The 16,740-nt window shown below is 37.8% G+C and overlaps 3 protein-coding genes across 4 annotated transcripts in view; 1 reads left to right on the top strand and 2 right to left on the bottom strand.

The window, feature by feature from the left end:
• Positions 1 to 346: 346 nt before the first annotated feature.
• LOC122629839 (RNA-binding protein 5-like) lies at positions 347 to 7,415 on the bottom strand. Of its 2 annotated transcripts, XM_043813671.1 has the most exons (7): positions 7,183 to 7,415; positions 6,214 to 6,819; positions 6,048 to 6,117; positions 4,975 to 5,048; positions 3,612 to 3,725; positions 2,621 to 3,532; positions 347 to 2,530 (listed from the first exon to the last, which is right to left on the bottom strand). In XM_043813671.1, exons 2-7 carry the CDS (start codon positions 6,793 to 6,795, stop codon positions 1,511 to 1,513), a joined length of 2,772 nt encoding a protein of 923 aa, XP_043669606.1. In that variant the 5' UTR covers positions 6,796 to 6,819; positions 7,183 to 7,415; the 3' UTR covers positions 347 to 1,510. The 2 variants fall into 2 exon arrangements, with proteins under 2 accessions (XP_043669606.1, XP_043669607.1); XM_043813672.1 differs by lacking the exons at positions 4,975 to 5,048; positions 7,183 to 7,415 and having other exon boundaries at positions 6,214 to 6,355.
• Positions 7,416 to 9,465: 2,050 nt separating this feature from the next.
• The window catches only part of LOC122630134 (ELAV-like protein 1), a 42,343-nt gene continuing 35,068 nt past the window's right edge, over positions 9,466 to 16,740 (top strand). Inside the window, exon 1 of the mRNA XM_043814292.1 lies at positions 9,466 to 10,111. The gene's annotated coding sequence lies outside the window, so the exon portion shown is untranslated. The remainder of the gene's footprint in view (positions 10,112 to 16,740) is intronic.
• LOC122630127 (cytosolic carboxypeptidase 6) lies at positions 10,165 to 13,130 on the bottom strand. Its single transcript, XM_043814279.1, has 7 exons — positions 13,070 to 13,130; positions 12,513 to 12,877; positions 12,001 to 12,437; positions 11,720 to 11,923; positions 11,376 to 11,599; positions 11,057 to 11,252; positions 10,165 to 10,926 (listed from the first exon to the last, which is right to left on the bottom strand). The coding sequence occupies exons 1-7, from the start codon at positions 13,128 to 13,130 to the stop codon at positions 10,587 to 10,589; spliced, it is 1,827 nt and encodes a 608-aa protein (XP_043670214.1). The 3' UTR covers positions 10,165 to 10,586.

Here is a 16,740-nt window from a genome sequence, read left to right on the forward strand (position 1 = left end):
AAAATTTTTGAGTTTTATTTTTATGGATATTTTTTGAAAGAATATAATATTTTTAGATTAAACTCTTGTCTTTAAAATGAGGTCTTGTTTATTAATTTCAGTCAACATTAAAAGTTAGGGACGATGCGCAACATTAAAAAGAAAGCACAGCTGATTCATGTTTTTCATAATCTTTCATTACGTCTTTTATATGACCAACTACAAAAAAATTAATTACATTATATTACTCCTCGAAATAAAATGTTCCATTTTAGACATTTTTCTAAAACCATAAATTCGGGGAGATAATTGCATTTATAAATTAAAATGATACTATTCTATATATATATATAGAAAAAAGACAATGTGTTTAGCAATACTTCACAGGTATATTTATTATCCTTCCTGATTTTATTATTTCATACATTGTGGATAGTAAATTAAAAAAAATTAGATTAAATTGTAACAATAGTTCAGGAGAGATGTATACATATAATGACAATTGTTAATGCAATATTTCAAACTTTGATAAAACTCATAAAAAAAAAAGATTAACGTACATATCATTTGAGATTGTACTGTGTAATAAATATAATTATATTATATATATATACGAAAATTTTACATACTACAGAATATTATTATGAAATTATAAAGTTCGATGCATTATGGGTTAACAAAAATAGTTCAAAATGACTTGTAATAATTGTAAAGATAAGAGAGGAAAGACTATTTAAAGTATTATGAAAGATAATTTGTGAAATAACATTTTTGTTATTGACACTTTTTTCAATGTTTATTATGAATTAAAGGAGAAATTGGTTTAATTTGTACGTATTAATGAACATATTTCATAATGTTTCTGCATTTTAAAATCGAAATATTTAGAATTTTACAATGATTTATAGACTTGATATAATCATTTGATTTATCAATACTAAATTGTATATTTTATTTTTACGTATCATCACATATTATTATGATTGATACAAAAATTTTCGTGCGTTACTATCAAGAAAGTAGTTTAGAGAATGTGATACGGAATTCTTTTGAAAGTTAATCCTAACATGATTGTGATTCGAGGTGTAGAAATGCTAAATATGAAAAAAATTATTGCGCATTGTAAGTTTAATAGGATGCCATTGCATAAATAAAATTGTGTTATCAATTTTCACCTTATATTTCTGATAGTGACGTATTTTCTATAGAGTTAATATTATTATTATTCTTCGACTACTTTGTCCATCGGTAAGTATACACGAAAGAACAATGGTATTTTACGTGAAAAATAATTTTCATCGAACTAAATGTAATCTTAAAAACAGATTATTACTGTGCAGTTTCCGACATATTTCATATTTATCAGATAATGTGGATATATAACTACATATCTATGGAAAATTTGAATACAAGTTCTTATACATACATATATATATATATATATACATATATATATACACACATATATATATATATACACATATACATATACATATACATATATAAAATCTATTTAACAATACTTAACGTATTACGTATCAGATAATTCCTGATAACGAGCATACATCATTTTCTTTACACAATCCTTATACGTATCCCCGGGTAGAGCACTATAAGATGATGATTTAGCCCCTAAACCCGCAGTAGGAACTCGTCTTTCTGCTTCAATGATACTCGTTCTACCTTGATTTGATTTACCAAGACCCATTCCTTCACTCCACCCCATCTTTTGCAATAATTTATTGCCAACATTATCCGAGCCAATACCTGTCCTTGTAGGTTCTTCATAAGAAACAGATATGTCTTCCACTCTGGTTTTTAAATATTTTTCTTTTAATTTATTAGGTTGTGGTGGTTCCGGTTCACCATACTTGGCTCGCCTTTCTTTAGCCCTATCTCGATACTTATTATTTCTTTGTTGAGGATCGTTTGGATCTAAACCACGCACCTGATACCAATTTTCTAAGTTTTGTTTATGAAGATCTGATAATTGTTGATGCCGAAGCAAAGCTTCTTTGCTCGGGAATTGTCGTTTGCAAAGTAAACAAGCTAGTTTGCTCCAATCCGTATGTTGTCTTTCTTCTTGTTGGACATCTTCAATTTCCTCTTCTGTGTCGCTTCCACCACCATAAGCAGCTACTAAACCGTTATTTCCACTGGGATCCTCATCTTCGTGATATGGATTTGTAAGGGCTTTCTTTTCCAATATAGCATAACCAGCGTCGGCTGCACCACTTCCTACACCTTGATTACCATCAGCTCCAGTAAATTCTGAATTCCAATTACTTTTGGCATTTTCTTTCTTTTGATTTAAAGTTTTTGCCCAACGTTCCATATCCTTTGCTATTTTCTTTGCAACCTTTACTTTGTCTTGTTTACTATCTTTTTTCTTACTTTCATCCTCCTTCAACACATCTTGAGTTGTGGCTGTTGAAGATGGAGTAGCTTGACTCATGACTGTTGTAGCCGAATCCGTACTACTAGCGGTTGCTGTTATCGTAGTTCCACTCGTAGTAGCAGTACCTGTTGTTGGGGTAACGCTTGCGGTTGTCTGAAAAGAAAATTTATATTATAAATATTATTGACGTATCAAGCTTATCTATCTATCTATGTATATACGTATATATATAAAATGCATTACCTTCGCTGGTTGGTAGGAGAATGATTCTGCATCCCAGTAAAGAAATTGTTGCGTGTGGCTATTGTAATAGTATTGTGAGTTAGGATCATAATACAATCCTGTACTCGGATCATAATAATAACCTGAAGATTCGTCATAGTGATAAGTGCTAACATCAGGCACTGAATAAACTTTTCCATCATTTGCATGAGCAGGCACTCTTCCACTTGCTAAAGTTGTGCTAGTTGGTGCAGTAGGAGTTGGTCTGCCTTTCATTTCATCTGCATCGCCTATCTTTCTGGATGCTTGCAGCTGTTGTATAGCAGACTGAGCCACTGCAGCAGCTGCATTTACTCGGTCCGTTTGGTTCAACGAAGGTAATGTAATAGCTGTTCCTTGCATTATCTGATTCTGATAGTACTGTGTATAATACTGAAGATAATGAGCTTTTTGTGCTGGTGTTTTGGCATATAAATTAGCACTATATTCTGCCAATTGAGCTACATCATCCAAAGTGTACCTTTGCGACTGATTATCATTAGACTTCCATGCGTTCGTATTATTAATCTGATGTAACTTGCAATATGCAATTTCTACTTTCCTACCGTCAACGACTAATCCTTGTTTCGTGAGCGCTGTATGTAAATACATTGCGTCCACAACGTTACCCATTTCTAAATAACAAACACCTCTTGACGTGTTTGTAAGAGAATCTCGTCCAATACGTATACTCCTTATTGGCATCGATGACAGATTTTTCATCGCTTGGAGAACCGAATCTTCAGTGGTTAATACGTCCAGTCCTCTAAGGAGAACGGTATTGGTAGGATGCGGACTAATTTCATCGCTACCTTCTCCACCTTCTTCGCTTTCTGCTCGTGAAGCAGAACATTTGAAACATGTTTCACGTCTTTTGAAATTATGTGCTCCACACTGTAGGAAAATTTATAAGACGAATTTATTGCATACAAATATTTTTACATGTCTTTTAAGTGAAATTAATATCCATTACCTTTACACAATGCCAATCTTGTGTATTCTTTGCAGGTGGTTTATCCACATGACAATCCTTCGGTATACTGTACTGCATTAATGCACGGTATTGATCCTGTAGCATCAGGACTCCCTGAAACAGAGAATTTCAGTGTTATCCCGTCCAACGTCATCCGAAGGCCTCCGTTTAACCCGTAAACTTTCTTCTTGGTTGACGAAATTATAGTTTTCTACTTCATAGCTTTCCGTCTCGAACGAACAGCAAACAAAATGCCGTGGGCTTATTATGTGGGCCATTCCACGCGACTTGTTGATTTATTTTTTGTTACTACATACGGACGCTACTATATACGTTCAATATACATACGCGTACAAGTTTGTTGCCAAAACTAGATCTTTGTATTATAAGAAAAAAAAGGAAAAAAAAAAAAAGAAAGAAAGACCGGCAAAATGCACATTGAAATAATAATCTCTTATGATAGAATGCATTGTTGATTGCGCATCGGCAGTCAATAATAGCGTACCAGACAATTTTGCATCGTTAGGAGAAGTTTTCCTTTTTATCGATCTTATTATATTATATACGAAAAAGTATATAGTAATGTTCACATGTATTTAAAATGCGACGATCAATCGAAAAGGTAATATCTTTTGAAATGTATGAAAAAAGTAATAATCCAAACTATTGAACTTGGAAGCTAATGATAAGCCTAAGAGTTAAACGTGTTTCTCAAGTCATGTAAATATTGTTTATTATGCAAAGCAACTATCTACTTATCCTTGCGCCTTCCATATATATAAAAATTTCGATTAATACGAATAGGATAATATGAGGTAGATGGAAGGCGAATCTTCTCCTATCAATGAGAGAAATAGACTAATGCATTATTATTGAATGCCGACGTACATTTGAAAAATACTAACGTAAGCTGATTCATAGATAATTAATCATATTTGTGACAAATATGCACACAAGCATATATATACACTATATATACATACATACATATACACATATGTATATATACACACATATATATACACTTTTAGAATTTAAGACGACTGGAATGACCCTCCTCCAATCTTCATTGTTAGTCCACAAACTTTTATGAGAGATGGAGGATAGGTAAAAGCACGCGTCGCGAGCCTTTCTATAAAAATTAATCCGATAGACGTAATAGCGAGCCAGTTAAGAAAAGTCTGCAAAGTGGGGCTCCTAGATAAATAATTAGATATGGTAGATTGAAGTAGCCTTTGAGATAGGTGCACAGCCATGGCCGTGGGGAAGGCCAAGGACCGCGTTACCGTGCCTTGCCGCCACGGGGCGTCGGTGGCACGCGAACAACACATCGGTTGGGTATGTGGACTGAACTTCTTTCTACCTGTTTCATCTCCATCCACCGTGCAGCCTCCTGAGTCGCGTTAAACTCGACGAATGCAAAACCTCGCGAAGCACCTATACAGAGCAAATACACACATATCCAAAGTTAATCCACGTTTTGCCTGGAGATCTCTACTCTGAGAGGGCAGGCAATCACAGCACCAACCATTGACAGACTCTTTCGAACGAAGTGTTTCTTCGCTTCGTCCCTTCGTTTTCTTTTCCATTTACCTAAAGCTCAGCAGATCGAATTCTATCTGCATGACGAAAGACTTCACCGATACTCGAATCGTTTAACGCAACATGAATTTTGCTTTCAAACATCAGCCCTACCGAAATTCATTTTTTGTTCTTCCATTTCTTTTTCCTTATTTTCTTTTTTCTCTTTCGCGATTATTAACTCGACAAAATTAGAAAGAAATAAAAGTCAAAAGAAACTTTTTTGACGATATGTACAAACACACACAGAAGAAGATAGCTTTAATTATTCTCTATTGTTTTTCCTTTACATAATAATTTATATAAAAATTATTAAATCTACCCGATTTTAACTGATTTACTGAATTGGTTGGTAATCATTAAGTTTATATTATATGAATATTCAAATAATTTTTTGATGAAAAATTTATATAGTTCAATGAGCTGAACTACGATGAGTTGATTTTCTTCGATCTTTCTTCTGTCATGAACTTACCTTTGCATTATGAGTAGAAAAAAATCGATTCATGAATTAGTCATGAATTAATTGCAGATTTTACTGCTTTTGATAATGTATGAATGATATGGAAAATGTTATGCCTGAATAAGTGAGCATCACTTATAGTCTTTCAAATTTAGTAAAATTATAATATCAACATCACAAAACAAAATTTTATCTCCATATAGAAGATATAATACAAAAATTATAGAAATTTAATCGTAATTTATTATTCCTATCATATCTGTATACCATGAAGATAGCTGTTGAGATATAGTTCTAATGACACTCAAAGAAATATTCCGAAATTGAACTCGTGATACGAATATACATTTTACGAAGGGAACGATACAAGATAATAAATAAACAATAATTACCTGTATCTTTTTTCCGAATAAGCCTGATGTCCTTTGGCATGAGACCACAGTTGAGGATGTCTTGCCGCACCTGTGATACACACATCATAATAATAACAGTGATGTATGTTCTCTAACACCGACTCACAAGTGGCCACAATCTTGGGCCGCTAAGTTGACAACCTACGTCATTTTCAGTAATATGCTGCGCGAGCCCTCGAATCATTATGGTGTTGTTGGGAGATTGAGATTTGTAGTGGATGCCTTCCATGGACGAGCCATAAGCACGACCATGGTCATGATCAAAGTCCAAACTTTCACGACTGTGGTCATCATCGCGATCCCTATCTCTGTCCTCTCTTTTCCCTCTACGTTCTCTATCCCTATCCCTGTCCCTATCCCTTCTTGATCGTTCTCTGTCCCTATCACGATCCCTGTCCCGATCACGGTCACGATCCCGCTCTGTAGAATCTCTATCTCTTTGCCTTCCATAACGATCTTCTCGATCTCTATAACTACGGTCTCTATCATCCCTGCTACGATCTCTCCTATCTCTCGAACGATCTCTTTCGCGGTCTCTGTCTCTTCCACGATGATTTCTGTAATCTGGACTACGATGATCTCTATCACGATGATCTGAATCACGGTGCTCTCCATAATCAGGTGATCGATTGCTTCCATAGTCATTACGGTAATCGTAATCAGAAGTATGCCCTCTTCTTTCTGGTCCATAACCTGGCTCCCAAGGATCAATGTTGTTGCTGTACATGTTGCTCGTACATTTACCACACCACTAAAACAGATGAAAGAATTTCATAACAAATTTTATCAATATATAATTCAGAATAAAATAAAAATTAATTATTTGAAAGTAATAAACAATAACTTAATAACTAAATAAAATTAAAATTAAATCTCAAAGGAATATAAAAGTATGTAAAAGGTATGTGAACATTCCTGATTAATTAGAAAAAATGTTATACGTTTGTGAAACATTTCATTATTATGTTGTTGGAAAAAATTCGTGGCAAGAGAAATGACAGAGATAATCCTAAAATTAGATGAACATATTTAGACAAATCTTGTATAGAGAAAGGAAGCTTTATCGCACGCCACGATTGATGTGGGTCGCAAGATTGAATTAATATGTACTTACCAATAAATTTATAACCCTTCTATCCTTACAGCTGCAGTTTAGATTTGACGATAAATGATTTAAATGACGTTGTAGGTCTCGGAAAATCCTTTCTTCTTTTCGTCGGCAGAAATTTTAAATAAATCGTTCAAGATACAGTATGACGCGCACAATGGCGTGGTTGATCTTCTTCATCCAAGAAACATGGCGGTTCTCCCAGGAACAACGAACTCCATACGTGTTCTGAGCACGTATTCAGTTCAATCACGAAAAGAGCGATAGATGTCGCGTTTTCGAGAATATACAATGTTGAACTTTCCGCGGCGTTTTCAAGAATATATAAATATAAATTCGAAAACGAATTAATTGATCCACGTATGTATTAAATTCATTCGAAGACGATGTTTTGCTATAAATTTAATTGCACTATATCTTACGTTTATTTCTATATTTCAAATTATAGCAAAATTGTGTAGCATTACGCACGTTAATTTCCGATAAAAAGTATCGATGTGCGCATGTGCGTTCAAGCCACCATTTTGTCGAGAACTCTATTGGACGGTATTATTTCGCGCCCGATTCGTTGTCAACGATTACGTCATTAAAATTACAGGTATTTATTCTCATTCAATTTTTGGAATTATTTCTTTTCTTGTGTATATATATATATATACGTGTATATATATATATATATATATATATATATAATATTACTTTCCTAATGAATAATTATGTTCTAACGGATGATGTTATTTTCCATCGGGAGTGTCATAAAAAAGAATTTGGAATATTTATCTCGACTATAATTTGATGTGCTAACATTATAATTTTTTAACTATATGGATGAAAATTATTGCGTTCGACGTGTTTGAATTGAAATTTATTCGCGAAACCGTGTTATTTTTTTAAATAAGATAATATCTTCTGTTACTACTCCACGTCGATAATAATGGAATCATATCTGACCGATGTAACAGAAGTTACTTCTATTTATGGACACAAGATGGAGCCATAATTTCGGACTTCTGGTATAACGCTTGTTTTCCTTCAATAATTTTGACGACGCCTCTAGTATCGACTATTTAATTTGACGCAATATTTCCAAACAATTTACGACAAACAATCGATCGGTCAAGCGACCGAACCAGATTAATTACATCACTTAATCTATACTTCGTAGTTTATGTACGGAACGGCAAACTTTTTATCGATTTATCTCTCGTATCGACAATGAATATTCATCGTATGAATTTTTGAAGAAACATTCAATGAAAATGCAAAGTAATACCGAAGTCAGATTGAATGAGATAGAAAAATAGAATTATTAACAAAGATGTCCTTTCCATCGATTATTATTCTCATTCCGAACGATATTACGTAGTTTGTTTTCAAAACGAAAGCGAATAAAAACGAGAAGAAGAAAGAGTGAAAGATAAAGGTTATTTTTTCCCCAGTAGGATTCTATATCGAAGCATGTGGACACATACATATACATTCACGCAAATGTTATCCTGGCAGGTCGGTTTACTCTGTTTCCGTTCAAAGTACAGTTACTCTGGGTTCTTGTGGATTCGCCCAAAGTCGAGGAAGGGCGCGCAAATACACGAAGAGAGAATATGATGATTGCGTAGAGGTAGTAGTGATGTTGTTGGTAGTAGTGATATCGGTGGGTGGTGGTGGTGATGATGATGGTGTGGTGGTGGTGGTCGTCGGTGGTTGCCGGTGCAAGCAGAGTAGGACGGGCCGGAAAGGCTGCCTCGCACACGTACGCACGTAGAACCGACTGGAGTTGCATCCTATTGTTTATGTGTGTATGAGTGTGTCGTTGCTCGATTATACATACATATATTGGTGGCTTTTCCTGGGGAATATGAAGGCGTGGAAGCGAGCGAGCGAGAGAGCGAGAGAGATAGAAAGAGGGTAATGCGTGAGAGACGTAACGAGGTAGGAGAGAGAGAGAGAGAGAGAGAGAGAGAGAGAGAGAGAGAGAGATGATGCGAGCGTGTCTTGCGCAACTAGTTCGACGCAGACAGTTCGTCTATATACTTGGTTCAACGACCACCGCCCTGGTCTTGTCCAACCCTAAAGTACCGGGAGCTCCGTTCGGGAGATAGGGAGAGAGAAAGAGTAGGAAGGGGAGAGAAAGAGGGAGGGGAGAGAGAGAGAGAGAGAGAGAGAGAGAGAGAGAGAGTAGAAGGGCGTCGATGGGTTCGCCGGGTTGAGGAGAGGGTTGGTACGGATCTAGGGAGGAGATGCCGGGTGGGGGTGAGAGAGAGGGAAAACAGCCAGGCGAGGTCTCAAGTCCGTCGGCCCACGGGCCAGTTCCGTCTCGAGCCCAGGGGTAGAAGAGCTACTGGTCGCTTGTCTGCTCCCTTCTTTCGCTATAGTTTCATTTCTTTCCGTTTTAGTTCCTCTTCAGTTCCGATTGACTGACGTATACATATATATAGACATATATATACATATACATATATTACATACATAAAAAAAAAAGGAAGAGCATATGGATATATAAAAGATATATATGTACACGTGGGGACGTATATACGTATATGTACGTTTGTAACACACGCGCGCGCGCATCACACACTTTGGAAAACGTATAATGTTGTACGCCGGTTAAAGAAGAAAAAAAAAAATAATAATAAAAAGAACGGGGTAAGAAAAGGGCGCGTGAATGTATCACCATCGATTTCTTTCTTAATTTACGTGGTTGAATTTACGGGTACGATTTCGGTAACATCGTGACAGTTCGTCGTCGTCGTCGTCGTCGTCTCGTATCGTTGTTAATATATGCGGACACACCCCCGCGCGCAACTGCGTATTCTTACAAGTCCTGTACGTCGTAAAGGTGTACCGTCTCACGTAGTACCTGCGTCTTCTATCCATCCAATGCTCCTACATCGATTGCAGATCGCTTGAGTTTTAGGAACGTAATTGTCGTAACCAGGTATGTATCGATAAATGCATTGTCTTCATCTGATGTCTTTTGTTGTGTTTGTTATCTATTCGATTTCGATGTCTATGTTACATGTCTTAGTGATCATACATTCATACATGTTTTTCTTTCGAGGTTAATTTGATTAACGAATTGATTTTTTCCAAGAGATTTTTCAAGTTAAAGAGATGATACATCTCTTTCCAGATATAAGAAAGTACAGTGTGCATGATTTATTTTAGATCAAATTTCATTAGCAACCTGTTAAAACATGGTCATGATGTATTATCAAATACCTCACAGTACGATATACGTTTGTAATCTATAGTTTATTTTTATCACGTATATGATATGGATATAAAAAAGGTATTAAAGGTATTATTATGTCAAGGAAAGACGGCAGAAAAGATGGGAATATCTTTGTAACGTGCGATACGTTGAAATGAGTCGGCGAGAAAACGAAATTTGATTTCCTTTCGTACTTTTATCACCGAAACATAAAGCGACCGCGATGACGATTAGTCTTGTTCTTACTCATGGCCAGTTCCAAACCGCCTCTTGTCAGCTGATTGAAATCGATAATGGTAAGCCTCGGCTCGGTGGGTCGTCTTGTCGGAGCTTGCACCCTGTCGAGCGGTGCCCCGGGGCTCCGGAACCTGTAGCTCTGGTACCTGCACTCGTCGACGCCCGTCGTTCCACTTCCACTTCCTATTCCAATTCCGCTTTCGGTTCCAGTTCCAATCGCAATTTCAGCCCGGCTCATACGCGTGCCACTCATCGATCGGTAACGAGCGCTCGGGAGCGGCTCCGTATCCTCCCGGAAGTAACTGAAAGTCGAACCCCACAATTTTAATAATGACGAAGGTGATGGTGATTCGAAACGACGAAGAAACTATATTCGAATCGATCGATCTTATTTTCCTGTTCTCTTCCTTCACTAGGACATGATTTACATACTCGTGAATACTTGCTAGATGCAAAGGAGCTGGTGTTCTGGCCATTCTAGAACGTGGCTGCCTTGATACACGATGGCTCTGACGAGATCGTCGGTTGCGTTTATTCGACGGTTGATCCGGAAGTCCACAGGGTATCAAACCGGTTAACTTGTAATATTCCAGAAATACTCGTGCGAGATTTCGACCGAGTCTGTAGTCTGTTATTATAATCGATAGTTAAGGACGAACATTTGTATTTTTCCTTGTTTCTTACTCTTTATCCTATTGTCTATTCAAAGTCAAGGACAAGGTCGTTCGTTTGTGTTACATCGAAAGGATACAACTCTCTTCTGTATATGGTAAAATAGTCGGTGTTCCCTTCTTACAATAGCCATACATTGATACTTGTATGGTATAGCAGTTGACGTGTTCTTTTAGAATGGAACACAGATATCGACGAGCTGTTCCACCTTTGTGAGGATCTTGATTATACATCGTGTTTCCTAGGTCGTAGTCCTCCGTGTGTTGAGCGAGCAACTTTGGTAGAACGATGTGTCTCTCGTACCTAAGAGGCTGGCAGCCGTGGAGTTAGATTATGACAGGCAAAAATGAGGATCGTATATAAAAAAGTTTCATAATTTATTTGCAAACTATTCGTTCTCGTTTGAAGAATGATTAGAGTTACCTATATACGTCTTCGTACGTGTTCCCATAAACGAAGACTCCCGTTGCGTTTGTATGTGCATGTAGATCCAAAACGCAATCTAATGGCGTATGCGTGTTCTTATCTAGAGATTCTAACATCGATTTGGTTGCCGATAGCGTTGGATGGATCCATTCTGATATACGATTCCAATTTCGATTCAAGTCCATGCCCATCAATGTAGATCTGTCGTAATATTAGCGTACGTTCGTAAGTATTCGAAAATAAATTTTATTGTTACGATGATACGCTGATATAATTACCTGTAATTACCGAAGAAAACTCCATCGGGATTGATCATTGGCACAATTTTAAATATCACGTAATGCCTGAGCACTTGAGCTATCGGATGAGTACTAACTAAAAAATCCATGAGACCCTGACAAACAAACGAGGACGGTGATTCGCCTGGATGAATTCTCGCAAGAATCACGACCACTTTCCTAGTTAATTCCCTATCGTTATCCGTATCGGATTTTATGGTGATCAATTCGACCTTCCTCTTCTGAATCGATGTGGCTAAAGTTTCTCTGTGAACATAAGCTATTCTGGTGCTGAGATTATTCAGATGTCCGAGGTACCGATTGTAAGAATACGGATAAGTTAAAGCGAATTGGTAGACCTCGTCTTCTCGATCAAAAGCGAACGCGAAACTAAGCACATAGTGATTCTGATGTTGCGGTGATTTGTAATAAAAAAGCTGAAAAAATAAGTTTTACAAAGGCACGTTAAATGACATTAAATTCTTAGAGCAAAATGCGAGCGTAGCTCGTACCTGATCCCGTGGTATCCTTTGCCATTTTGGTCTTCCGGTGCTCTTAACTAACGGTGCCATACCAATTCGAAAGAGATTCGTGCTCCTCGATATGTTCACTATATTGAATATAACACGCTGATTGGATCTTACGTTGTCAACGGTGAAGTTAAACCACAAGCGAAGCCGTGGGCTGCAGGTATCCGGTCTTATGAAGAGATCGTACTCGAACTCTGAAACGAGATCCACTCGACCCAAGTTACCGGTTTCGAACGAGGCATCGAAACAGATGTGTCCCTTCTTTGCCTTCCCACTGTGACCGGGTGGACGTATTACAAGTTTATTTACGTTTCCCAAACCACCTTCGGCATCACTGTCCTCGCTCTCTGAAACCAATTTTATTTTCAACTTATTGTATCGATATATTTTCCTCGATTTACGAAGATCATCGTTAGGAAGTGACCGATATCATATGTAATGAAAACTCTTTGAAACTCGTTTTGTTGTTTTTTTTCTTTTTTTTTTTTTTTTTTTTTTTAACGATGAAAGATCACACGCAATTGAAGTCGTCATCTAACCGGCTCTTTGATAGAGACTGGTGTGCTCTAAAGGATCGCGTCCTTCCCCGTGAAAGGCCATTAGCCGCGCGAATAAGCTCTGTTACGGTTATCCAGCTGGTAGCAAACACGGCGAAAGACTGAACGTTTCGAGCAACTCGAAAAGCATGCTAAGGTGTTACCCGCCTACCTACCAATCTACGTGATAACGAGAAACACCGATCTCAGTTTGGATTTCAAGCTAAACGGCTGATCCTCACGTTGCCTCTCGTGTTCGTGCTTATAACAAAAAAAGAATCTGGTAAGTTCGTGATTTCGCGTGGGTGATTCCAGTCAGGGCAGATCATTCCGTCATGGATTCTCGCGTGGCTGCCAGGCGTCAACCGATCTCCTTTCTCGTTCGAGACCTCTCGACGGGGCTATCTTGTTTCTTGGTGAGAAGGTTAAAGTAAAAGTCGTTTCAAGTCACGTGATTTACGACGATCCTAATCATAGCGATAGAAAGGCGAAGAAGCTATCGAATGGAGAGACGTTGGAGTATGCGAGGGATACATACTTTAACGTGTTTCCGTGACTCGAAGTTGTTTCTTTGTTTAAAACATTTTCACGTTTCAAGAGGATTCTCGTGTAGGAACGGCTTAAATACACCTGTTTCTTTTATTTTTATATCGTATAATCAAGTCATCTCGTTAAAAGAACCACAGATAAGATTATCGATTTTAATCATGAACTTCTAATATTAGGAGTGTACTTAATTTTAATAACTTCTTCAAAATGGAAATAATAAGTATTATATGAATTTTCTAGTCCGGCTTTATTCTATGTTATAAAAAAAATGAAATGAAAATTCTAATTCTGTTTAGAAAAAACTCTATCATTAGAATATAGACACAGGAATCGCCAATCTATTTCTATCGAATAATAGGAGACGTAAATGTTACGGTCGATGACGATAGTGTTTGAGGTCAGTGTCTGTAATCTTGACGGAGGAAATAGGAAGAGCTAAGGGTAGTTCGTTGGGTTATAGCATTCTTGCGTCAAGACCTCGCGATACAATTGTCAATAATTCACGAAGAAAGCTAAAAAGGTACGATAACATCTACGTATTTGATATAATGGTATACGGCTGGACGGTGACTTCGTCTTCGTAGAAATCAAGCGATACTTCCCGACAGGTGTTTTAAAATTTTCAAAGAATTTAGATCAATTCTCAAAAGTGTATAGCATTTGATACAGGATCGCGTGTATTATACCAATTTTAAACTTTCTATCTTGATTATTTACAAAAGATTGTTTATATCTTGAATGAAGCTATTCTGGATGTCAGGTTTTATCACCAACGATCTAAAATTATTTTAGCAATACGAGACTCGAGGTTTAGACCTCGACGATTTGATAGAACAATTTCGTCGACGATATTTGCGTGGATATTTCATCACTATGTATGCACGAGCGAAAGTAGTTGCCAAATGTCAGGGTGCAATGGGTGGAGCACGTGACCGTATCAACCGATGATCCTCCTCGCGTGACCCTCTCGACGGCTTCACACTCTCTCCCTCTTTCTCTTTCGCTCCTCAATTCGATCGATCTCTTCTAGTTAAGGATTCCATCTGAGATCCTTTCCTTCCTTCCTTATATTCATCGAACAGGAGAAGAATAGACAGGCGACGGAGTACGTGTTATGGTGCCGTCACGAAACATGCGATCGAAGCTCGAATTTTCATAATCTCGGAAAAGTGATGATCGCATGCGTACGTACCAGTTTCTTCATCGTCGGACATTTCGGCAACTGTTGTCGAGAGTCTCCTATACCGAACTGGACTACGCGAGCAAACAGACTTGGCGACACTATGTCCACCCAGGATCAACGATGGTTTCCTTGGTTCTGTTAAATCGATACACGAACCTCTCTGTTATCCGTTATCTAGATTGTTTCCTTTCGTAAATCATCTGTGTGTCCCTTAAAACGTAGATATAGATAGATACAGTATAAACTTATTACCTTTCTTACTTTCCTCTGACTGTAATAAAGATCATAAGTAAAATAATTGACAAAGTTTGGTTAGTATGTCAGTGCTAACCCATTCGATCGTATCACCATTGATGACTCTTTCCTGATAAATCTCATAGATCGAGTTACAAAGATTAAATATACAGATTAAGTATACACATGTAGAGATTTGAACATATGTCCTCTCTTTGGATTAGTTGTCCTAAAGCTATTCTACTACTCGAACCCTTTTGAACTTTTATAATAGGCTTCTGATCCTTTGGAGAAACCATTTTATTTCTATCTAGAATCTATATTTTAATACAAAAATTATCATTAAATTTCATTTCAAAAATATTCTATTACAATCCCATTATTTTGGACGCGCGTTCAAAATAACGAATTAGAGATTTTCGGTTTAATAATAAGGCAAGAAATTAATACGATATCTTTGTCAAACGCGAAAGAATCATTTGAGAATCACTGATACAATTTACAGATTACCTTCGTACCGTCTGCGCCTTTTGCAGATGCGCGAGATAATCTTCGAAGAAAGCGCGTGAAGTTTCGTCCATCGTATTTGCGTAGAAAGAAAGAGAGCGGGAGAGAGGGAGGGGAGGAGTGGGGGAAGGAGGAAAAGGGGTGAAAAAGCTCGAGAGTAAAGCGATGTTGAACATTATGCGCATGCGTGTAGTCTGAAGTAACCCTCGGAGTAGGGAGACTTCAGCGCAAACGGGTGAAATACACGATATAGGGTGCAGGAAGGGAAAACAGAGAAAGAAAGAGAGAAAGAGAGAGAGAGAGAGAGAGAGAGAGAGAGAGAGAGAGAGAGTCTGCGTAGGTGTAGAGACACGGAGCCCAGAGCTCTGAGGTAGCATGACATTTTTCTGGACTAGCTGTGTTGTTGGTAGTTCCTGGTTGGCTGTCGACTGCCCTCTTCCCCTGAGCTTTGCCTGGGATTCCCTGGTGAATGCTTCTCTCCTCCTCCTTCCCCTCTCCTGCCCCCTTACCCCCACCTCTCTCTCTCTCTCTCTCTCTCTCTTCGCCAATTCGGAATATCCATGTGTTGGTACGTTTCGTTTCACACACGCGAGAGTGAATGACTGGTAGAACGCGGGAGATCGATATTCGAAACCCCTCTGCTGTCTGATGCTTCCCCTCCTGGCAGAGTCGGCGAGTCCAGTGGCGTAGGAAGAAAGGAACGAGGGCTCGTGAGCGGGTGCAACCAACTCGATGTAGCGTTGAATCCGAGCGAAAGTATCAGGACAAAGAGTAAAATGTGGCCGTAGTAAATTGAACTTTACTCGAGAACGTATTGTTACGATTTATTCGTTGCGTTAGAACACAGAGGTTGATTTCTCGATGTATCCAATCGTGAATTTAATTTCGAATGAAGATTTTTTTTTCTATATTAATCGCTTAGCTCGGTTGATCTTTCATCGGGCTTCTCGTACTTATGAAAAATCAATTAATCTGGATTTGAATTTATTTTCTGGCCAATGCCCTCATTTTAAGATAGGACATCCGATTAGGCCGTTAAAAACAGGAAAAGACATGGAAATTTGGGCGGACCGTAACGACCGGGAAATGATTTTACGAGGGCGCAGGGAACACCCTGCCAAAGGTTCTGCCAATTTTCACTTCGACGTCTGCGCAGACGAGTCTCCGATATTGCGCTCTCCTACTTTTCCTCCTCCTGTTA

This window comes from Vespula pensylvanica, chromosome 6, assembly GCF_014466175.1.
Source record: "Vespula pensylvanica isolate Volc-1 chromosome 6, ASM1446617v1, whole genome shotgun sequence".
Lineage (NCBI taxonomy): Eukaryota > Metazoa > Arthropoda > Insecta > Hymenoptera > Vespidae > Vespula > Vespula pensylvanica.